Source organism: Rhineura floridana, chromosome 5, assembly GCF_030035675.1.
Source record: "Rhineura floridana isolate rRhiFlo1 chromosome 5, rRhiFlo1.hap2, whole genome shotgun sequence".
In the NCBI taxonomy this organism is placed as follows: domain Eukaryota; kingdom Metazoa; phylum Chordata; class Lepidosauria; order Squamata; family Rhineuridae; genus Rhineura; species Rhineura floridana.
In genome coordinates, this window is record NC_084484.1 from 5802582 (window position 1) to 5812754 (window position 10173).

General features: G+C 44.5%; 1 protein-coding gene across 1 annotated transcript in view; it reads right to left on the reverse strand.

Moving 5' to 3' along the window:
• The window catches only part of TNFSF11 (TNF superfamily member 11), a 39665-nt gene extending 31569 nt beyond the window's left edge, over positions 1–8096 (reverse strand). Inside the window, exon 1 of the mRNA XM_061629908.1 lies at positions 7757–8096. Within this exon, the coding sequence (XP_061485892.1) occupies positions 7757–7987 (231 nt within the window). The 5' untranslated portion in view covers positions 7988–8096. The remainder of the gene's footprint in view (positions 1–7756) is intronic.
• Between the last annotated feature and the right edge of the window lie 2077 nt (positions 8097–10173).

Genomic DNA, 10173 nt, shown 5'->3' on the forward strand with positions numbered 1-10173 from the left:
AACCCCCATATTTCCCCTGCCATGGGAACATTTCTCTCCACTCCATCATTTCAGTGCTCCATGCTGTAAAAACAATAGCAACGAAACATTTGAACAACTTGATATATATAAAAAATAGCATCTGTAACTACCTAATTTGCAATACAGCAGAGGCAAAAAAGAGTGATGAGACACTAAAAATAAAAACACGAAGTCAGGAAAGCAGGCCTCTTCCCACCGTCCATGATGATTGCTGCATTACACTCCTGATTTTTTATAACAAACAGTGTTGAAAAAAGTTCTCTGAACACGTACAGTTTCCCATTTTAAATTTACTTACCTCATTGTTGTACTCATTTCCTGCCTAGGGCAATTCATCAACTCTCAGCCAAACGTAACTGACATGGCTATGGAGAAATGGCTGCAAAAGGGGACTTGATGCTTGTTAATAGGCATGACTTTTTGCTTTCTTTAACCAAAGCGATACATCTTCATAAAGGGACATGTTTTGTTCTCCAGCCTACCTCATTCCAATTAGTACACATCGAGGCTTCAACCCATCTAGCATGATGTGTTTGGATACACAAGTTCAAATCGAAGAGCCCAAGGTGCCCACTCACCATGAACCCTTCTCTGCCCTTTCCTCACAAGTAAGCCTAGGCTGCCATCCTGTACCCACTGACCTGGGAGTAAGCCCCATTCAACATAAGGAGAAGCCATGCATACTATTGTATTGTACGTTAACTAGACAGTACATTCTTGCCTGGAATTTAGGTCCTAAGCCTCTTTGCAAAGTGTTCAGTCGTATCTTTGCTACATTTTGTGGGGGTGGGGGATACCTCAACACCCACCCGCATTTACTTAGCAGAATCTGCAGAAAATAACTAATAAGGAGTACCTGAGCTCAAACAGAAATGGAAAGAAGATAGATGCTAGCAGAAAGAAGAAAACAGCAGCAGCTTTTGATTCCTGGTTGATTCAATCACAACTCTGACTTCGCTCACTGACTAAAAACCTAAAGAGGTGGGGACCTGAAGCAGCAGGCAAGCTCATTTCACAGAAATTGTGTGGAGGGCTCACAGTTTGGTGTCTACATTTTTTCTAACCACTTAAAAATGTTCTTTAAAAAAAAGAAAACTAAGAGTCTAGCCCCCCTGCTAGCTCTGGGTCCACCAGAAATGGACTATTTCTATCCATCTGTCAGTAGCCCTGTCTCTACGTTACACATTCAAGTTACATATTGATCACTGTATTAAATTTATAGGAGTTAAACTGTATTTGTAAGACTTTGTGATTAGCCCAAGTCTGCACAGCTTGTGACCTGCTGAGCCCATCAGGCACTCAGTTAGCCTCTTGTTCTTGCTAGCTGCCTGGGACTGCCCAGACGGACAGGGCACTGCAACCAATGTAGCAGGCCACAATACATGGCTGGTAGCCTGCCTGTATTAATGTATCTGAAATTTATTTCATGTACCAGTTCAGAGTGACCGACCTGGTTACCAAACCATTTTTTAAAAGTCCATGTTTGAACTGTAACTGATCCAGAGCTTGGAAGTAATTCGTTACAAGTGACGAATTACTTGTAATTCATTATTTTTTTGAGGAACAAGTGGGTAATTATGACTGTAATAGAATGAGGAGTAACACACACACACACACACTGTGCTTGCACTTGGCACACAAAGTGGCCTCCACCACCCTCTCTGGCTACTGTGCTACATTTGCAGTATTTTAACTTTTTTGCATCTCAGGGGAAAACGTTTGCTTAGGTGAAGTCCCTCAGTTGGTGGCAGGGCAGGGTCCGGGATTTGGTTAATTGAGAGAGGTTATGCTTGCTGGCTGAGGGGGGGATTGCACTTGGTTTGATGTGCAAAGATCTGAGTAGTGGCCTCTGCCTCCTTCCCCGCCTCCCTTACCAGCGGAGAGACCACCATTGCTATCTTATGGATAAAAAGAATTACTCTACTACCTCTGTATGTGTGTGTTTATTTTTAATGTTGTTTAAGGTTACTTAGATGTGCAGCAGCCAAGGCCAGTACCTTGTAGGTGTTTTTTAGAAAAAGTAACTGAAATGTAATTGTAGTGATTACCTTTGAGAAAAGTATAGTAATCAGTTACTTTCAGAGCAACTGTAATTGTAACGGTAATTACTACTTTTTGGGCCATGTAACTGTAATTTATTGGTTTTTAAAAGTAATCTTCCAAGCTCTGAACTGATCAGAGAGTTTTTTAAAAAACACTGGTAAACTGAGCCACAGATCAATCCAGACGTGTAATTGTATTGTTCTGGCTAAAGAGGATCACCTGCTGCTAGATGACAATGATCCGAAACAGGTTTTTAAACTGACCAGACGTAAACATCGACAGCCTAATCTGTAGCAGCCTTCTCCAGGGCTGTCCTGGGGGTGGAGGGGTGGGGAGAGCATTGGGGTGACCATCTGGATCTTGCATGGGGAGGGGGAACTGTCTGACCAGCCCTGACACTTCCTGCCCACCCAGCAAGGCGCTCCACCTCCTCCCTTCATAGAGGTGGGAGAGAGGGGGGATGGAGAGAGGGCCCCACCAGCAGTGTCCCCCTGTGAGGGGGCAGGGAAAAAGGAGGTTGCTGCTGAAGGGGCAGCAGGAGAAAACAACAGCAAGTCTGAGATAGAGGGAGAGAGGGAGGGATGCCACCACTATCCCTATGTAGAGGAGAAGGGAGGGCAGAGACAGGGTGGCGAATCAAGCTGTGTAGGGCCCTCCCCATTGCAATTTCTCCCAGGCCTTGCACCCCCGAAGAACAACACTGCTGGAACCCTCAAGCTATTATTGGACTACAATTCCCATCAACCCCAGCAAGCATGGTCAAATGTTCAGGGATGATGGGAGCTCCAGTCCAAATGTCTGGCAGGCACCCAGCTGGAGGCAGTCAGAAGAACAAAAATTGTGGAATAAATCCAATGTCTTCAGCCAACATGGGGTTAGGGATGATATGAGTTGTAGTCCAAAACATTTGGAGGACACCACATTGGCCACCCCCGGGCTGTGTTAGGAGTTTTGTTTGCATAAGTTCCTTTGCAGTACAAGAAAGCCAGAAGAAAAAGACTGCAACTTTCAGTAAAAGAACTTTTTGCCAATGAGAAAATATTTGACAAATCCACATTCCCAGTACTGTCTTACCCAAGGAAACTGCCTTCCCAAGAATCCACAGGTTTAACTCCCTGGGTATGTGGTGGCAAATTAATCTAGATACGGTGCACCTGACAAGAACTCTGACCACTGTTTGAGTTACAGTGGAGGCACTAAATTGCACTGATGTAATTGCCCATGTGGTAGCTTAAAATGGTTTGTGTGTGTAAGTCATAGCAGATGAAGAAATATTTGCACACTTAAAGCATGGCATTACAAACATTAGGGAAGGATTGCTGGATTATGTCTAGCCCAGCATTCTATTTTCCACAGTGGTCAGCCAGACCCGGGAAGTCTACAGCAGCATGGAGGCAAAAGGGTCCCCCCACCTTGCTTGTGGCCTAACAACCACTATTCAGACATACACTTCCTCTGAACACAGAAGTTCAATTTAGTGATCATGACTAATGTTTACTCAGAAGTAAATCCCACCAAGTTTGATGGGGGTTTATTCCCAAGTTAGTAAATGACCTAAAATTACTTCCTTAGTCATTAATAGATCTCACAGATCTGTGCTATGCAGTTGTAAACATAGTCCATATTGTCATCCTCAGAAATCCCATACTGCTAAGACATAATTCATTTAAGAAACTAACACATCTGTGAAGATTAAAGGTTTCAGTGAAGTGATTTACAATAGCTCACAGATAAATGTCCAAGATATAAACAGAACCCTGCTTGAGCCTTATTTATTTCCAAGTGATTTACACATTACTGTATTATTTGAATTTACTACCCACCCTTTGACAGCTGGCATAGCACAGTGGGGAGGAGAGCCTGGCTGAGAGTCCAGAGTCTGTGAGTTCAAATCCCCACTCATGTCTCCTGGGTGTAAAGGGCCAGCTAAAGATCACCCCACAGCGAGTGGCTCAGGGGTTACGTGCCCTGCCACCTGTGCAGCCGTGGGCAAGCTGCACAGTCCCAATGAGCCCAGTTGCCCCCCAGCTGGCAGTTGCGGACAAGGAAGGGGCTGGCTTGTGCAGCTGTGGCAAGCTGAGCAGGCCCTAGCCAGCTGGGGAGGACTAGCCTCAGAGGGAGGCAATGGTAAACCCCCTCTGAATACCGCTTACCATGAAACCCCTATTCATAGGGTAGCCATAAGTCAGGATCGACTTGAAGGCAGCCCATTTCATTTTTCACCCGCCCTTCACACAAAGATCCTAGGGCGGGTTACTACAGTTTTAAAATGCATAATAAAAAATCCCTAAAATCACAACATTACAAAACATAGGGTAGGTCTTAAAAATATACATCTCAGGTGTCAAAGAGGTGTTTCTTCAACATTTGCTGAAAGCCATACAGTAAAGTTGCCAGACACAGCTCTGTGGGGAGAGGTTCTACAACGTAGGGGCTGCCACAGGCCACTACCACCACGAGCTTCTGATGGTGCCAGAACTACCAAAAGGGCTCCCTCTGCTTATCTTAACACTTGAGAGGGTCTTTAGAGACAGAGGTGGTCTTTCAGATATTTGGAACCTAAGTAATTTAGAGCTTTAAACACTAATGTGAGCACCTTGAATTGGGTCCAGAAATGAAGTGGCAACCAAGGCAGCTGTTAGAACAGGAGTTCTAACAGGAACCACAACCAGTAATCAGTTGAAGTTTCCAAGTCATCTTCAAGGGCAGCCCATGTACAGTGCATTGCAATAATCCCATTTGGAAGTTACCAGAGCATGAAATACTGTGGCCAGATCATCTCTGTCCAAAAGGGGCTGAAGTTGGAAAAAAGCACTCCTAGCCACTGAGGCCATCCAAGCCTCTAGTGACAATGTTGGATCCAGTAGTACACCCAGGCTGCATTCCTGCTCCTTCAAGGAAGTGCAACCCCATCCAGAACCAGCCGTCTTCCCACCTACTGGAAATGAGAACTCTGGACACATAATACCTGTGTCTTGTCAAGATTCAGCCTAAAATTATTGGTCCATCATCACCTCCAAGCACCAGTCCAGCACCTCAACCGCCTCTCCCAATTCAGATGGAGTAGAGAGGCAGAGCTGGGGGTTATCTGCATATTGAATCTCCTGATGACAGCTTCATACAGATGTTAAATAGCATGGGGGACAAGATAGAACCCTGCGGAACACCACAGGACAGTTCCCATGGTGCTGAACAATATCCTCTCATAACTACATTTTGGAAGCAGCTCTGGAGATATGAGCAGAACCACTGAAGCATACAGCATCATTTATTACATGGGATAAGAAAATACAACTGGTACAATCTAGCCGAAGTTAAGCCCTTTTCCTCTTCACTGATTTCAAGCTAATGAAGCAGGGGTGGCCAACGTGGTGCCCTCCAAATGTTGTTGGACTACAACTTCTGCCATCCCTGGCCATTGACCATGTTAGCCGAGGCTGATGGGAGCTGCAGTCCAACAAATTCTGAAGGCATCACATTGGCCACCCCTGGATGAAAGCTTACCCTTAATGTTCCCTTTGAAAAAAAGTTTAGCTTCATCTGGATGATGTCCTTTCTTTGCACCATTTTAAAAACTAACATTTTAAGAGCATGGGCTTTCACAGAGTACACACTGTCAGATGATGACATGGATTGAACAAGCATATTTATTTAAGTATCACATATATATCCCACCTTTCTTCCTTCATGGACCTTGAGGTGACTTATATGAGGTTTCCAGGCACTGACCAGACCCAGACCTGCTTAGCTTCAGTAGGATGGCTGCATCATGTGTCCTCGAACCTGCGCTGGGATCCCTGAGCAAGCATATTAGGGCTGTTGTTTGAAGCTGAAAAGGACTCACCTTGGCAAAATCTTCATATGTACATTATTTTAAATTAAGCTGTTGAATATTCTAAGTCCTGACCCTTACATTTCTTCTATAATACTTACACAAACATTTCTACAGCATAGCATTACCAAGTAACATTTTGTTCATCATGAAAAAAAGAGAAACTCAACAACAAAATTTGCTTCTACCTCTGGAGAAATAAAAACAAACATCAGCCTCTACATTCCTTTGAGAAAAGTTCAGAACACTAAACCAAAATAACAAAAAAAAGTGAACTCAACCAATGCTCGGGGTAAATTCCAAGAAAGAAAAAAAGAAAGAGCTCTTTTCAACAACACATCATAAAAGTCTGAATACTGACTATCCCAGGAGATATAATATTATTGTGCTGACCTCAATAAAACCATATTTATTTGTTAGATTCCTGTGCCTGAGCCATGGGGTTCTCTCTTTCAGAGATGAGATAAGATGATTCTGGTACCCCTTGACAAATAGAAGTAGCACTCTCTATTCTTTTCCCAAGCATAAGAGATAAAACTAGCTATTTCCCAAAGTGCATTTATACTGCTCTGCAATAGGGATCAGCTCCACTCCACTTTCTCTCTGCATTAAGAAAGTTACTTTCTCTATATCCGAGGCATAATGCTCATTCTGCAATAGCCAACCACAACTGTATTGAAGGGGATTGCTGCCTGGAGTCTGGATCTGCATCGTTTCAGATGTTACCAGAGATTTAAAACACTCACAAAGTTATTCCTTGTTACATTAAAATCTCTACTGGTCCAATTTCCAAAATCTCTAGGCAACTTGCATCCAATTGCATTGTTCATGTATTGGGCATCTTGAAGTTTCTAATTATGAGTTATCAAGCTGATCAACATAGAGCAAAGCCGAAGGCACCACATACAGGCACCATAGCCTCTCAGACCCAGCATGATTAAAGCAAGCCCACCTTCCCTCTATAGTTTCCCAATTTAATGAGCAGGGTTTTGGAGCTTGGGGACTTGATGTTATCCTTTTAAATATTAAGAGCAAATAAGGCTTAAACTCGCCACCTTAACTGCAGCTGAGAACCACTTAGTAATATTGCATGAAACCAGTCTCATACACATGCACAACTAAACTATTGAATTTGAATGAGGTCTTATATAAAGAGTATACATACTCCAGTATACCCACAGTACTAGAGAGTTTACGTACACACACTAAAAATATCACAAGCTTTTGGCCCAATCCAAAAGATTTACAGGCCACACATCCAGTACTCATTTCCAGTTGGGAGTAAGCCTGTTAGGTAACTATTCATTATTTTGCCTATTAAAGGTATCGTCCTCCTAATTTCCACTGCCAATTTTCCACTACAATTAATTCATGATTGACAGCCCAATAAAATTCTGGTTGCAATCAGTGCCAGGTGAATAAACTATCTCCAAGAACTTGCCCAAGGATTGGTCCACTCCTATTCAAAGATGTAAGCAGAGCTTATAAGAACTGGACTCCCCAGCACAAGAGTGGAGCCGTCCTGAAGTAAAGTGGTCTTCACCGATTCCATTTCGTCTGATTTATAAAAAACTAAGCGAGCGCTCCCAAAGAACATGAGAGAGTGCGTGCATCCATCCATAGAGCCAATCTGCAAATCCAGAGGAAATGTTTCTTCCGATTCCTTTCCTAACGGATGCAGTGGCGAATCCGGGGAGTAACTCACAGGCTCATCGTCTTCCCCGAGATCACCCTTCTTGGGAATCCCTTTCCGTGGTCTCAATGATCTCATACTCTGGAGATCAACTTTCCAAAACGAGCGGCTGGAGCAGCCAGCAACAGGTTGGCTACCTGACGCTCCCTCCCTTCCCAATCCCTTACCTGCGCTCTGAAGTAGAGGAACAAGGCAACGCTGCAGATCACCTGGACCAAGCCCAGGAGCACCAGCGCGGCCAGAAGGGATCTGGAGGCAGGCGGGGAGTGGGACTGGACGGGCGCCCCGCCTTGTGCCTGCAGTGGCAGAGGCGGCGGGGCGCACTCGTGGGCAGCGCTGGCGCCCAGCTCTTCGGCGCCGCGCAAGTACTTGGAATAGTCTCGGCTGGCGCGCCGCATCTCCGAACACTCCAGCGAATCCAGTAGTCCAGAGCGGTGAGCGCCCCGGTGGCGTCTACCGCGGTATTTATAAACTCGGCCGGGCGCAGCAGCCAATCCACCTCCTGGCTCCGCCCCCGCTGGAACACTAAGGCTGCGGCGGGGCGGGGGTTTGAAGGTCTTCTTTGCTTCGAAATAACTTCAGCTTGTGTTTTGGTACGGACCGAATAGAGTTGGTTTAGATGCTAAAATCAACATGACAAGAGCCAAAGTAGTAGCCCTGTTTTTTAAAAAATCGTGAGATAATATCTGAATGTAGAACACTAGATTTCTCTTTTACAAAATATCCATTATTTTAAAATTGTTTCATTTAAAAACAGTAGTCTGTTGGATTCTCGTTCATTTTATAGTGCTTCAAGAATATGTAAGTAATGTAAATGTACTGCCTTCAGTCGATTCCGACTTATGGCAACCCTATTAACAGGGTTTTCATGAGGCTGAGAGGCAGTGACTGGCCCAAGGTCACCCAGTGAGCTTCATGGCTGTGTGGGGATTCAAACTGCGGTCTCCCAGGTCGTAGTCCAACACCTTAACTACTACACCGCACTGGCTCTCTTATGTAAGTAAGGGTGTGTAAATAATTTCTTTGGGGCAAGAGGTGTCTTTGCAGACTTACTTGGGAGTTAGCCTATTCAGCATAGTGGGAGCATCAACTTCTGAGGAAGCATGCATGTTTTTGATTGGGCTGAGAGATTTTTAATGAAAATCATACACCTCTGGAAATTGGTGACAAGATTACAATATTTTTTAAAATGTAGGCGGCCATGTTGATCCAGTAAAAGCAATCCAATAAGTAGCACAACCATTATACCTTTATTAGGGCCATGTTAGATAACTTTAGTGATTCACAGAACTCTTCATCAATCTGCATGCTCAACAACAACAACAGAAGATGAAGGGAACCTAAGAAAAGAGGAAAGTTTCCTACTCTTTACATTTTCCTTTTTTTCTTCTGCCTTGTCCTTCCCACTTTTGATTTAACGTTTAGCCTAAGGAAGAGTTTTGTGGAATCTGAAATGTAGCTCACTAGTTTGAGATTTAAAGTTGATTGTAATAAAACCATTTCACTACTATTGTTTGGATTAGAATTTGTTATTTTACCATTTCTTTATTATACTAAATGGAGCACACTAACTTGTTTTGGAAGTTTTGAAGCTGCAGTCTTGGAATTAAATCCCACCAAACTCAGTGGGAATTACTGGGTGGGTGGGTGGGAGGAGATTGGAAGGGAATAGGGATGGGGAGGAAGGAGCAAAGGAAGGGGAGGGCAGGGGCAAGAGGGAGGGAGAAGAAGGGAGGGTGGGTTTGATCATTTGCATACTTTTTGAGTTCAGTGGGTTTTACTCCTGTGCAATCATGTTTAGGATAGGTGAAACTGACCTGAGGGAGGTGAGAGGAGGAGATTGGGTGGGTGGGCACTGGGCAGAGGGGAAGCCCCTTTCCTCTCCAAAAGGAAAACATTGTGAACAATATCATTGCTTTTCAGCGTTTTCCCCACCTTTATATTTTACAGCAAGTGCGTCTGCCTCCCACCGAAATTTTAACCAAAGCTGTCCCTGGCCACATCCACACCAGGCTTTTCTTTCACTTTAGACAGCCATGGCTTCTCCCGAAGAATCCTGGAAAGTGTAGTTAGTGGAGGAAGCTGAGAGTTGCTAGGAGATGCCCTGTTTCCCTCAGAGAGCTTCAATCATAGTGGCTGGGAAAGGCTGCTTTAGACAGTCGTGGCTTCTCCCAAAGAATCCTGGGTACTGTAGTTAGTGAAAGATGCTGAGACTTGCTAGGAGACACCCTCTTCCCCTCAGAGAGCTACAATCCCCAAAAGAGGGCTGACTGTTAAACCACTCTGGCCACTGGAGCTCTAACAACTGGTCTAACAACTCTCAGGACCCTTCACAAACTACACTACCTAGGATTCTTTGGGGGAAGCCACGACTGTCTAAAGCAGGCTTTCCCAACCAGTGTGCCTCCAGATGTTGTTGGACCACAATTCCCATCTTTCCTGACCATTGGCAATGCTGGCTGAGGCTGATGGGTGTTGTGGTCCAATAACATCTGGAGGCACACTGGTTGGGAAAGGCTGGTCTAAAGTGAAAGAAAGGTCTGGTGTGGGTGTGGCCCCCTGATTAGGCAAGCCAAACAGCTGT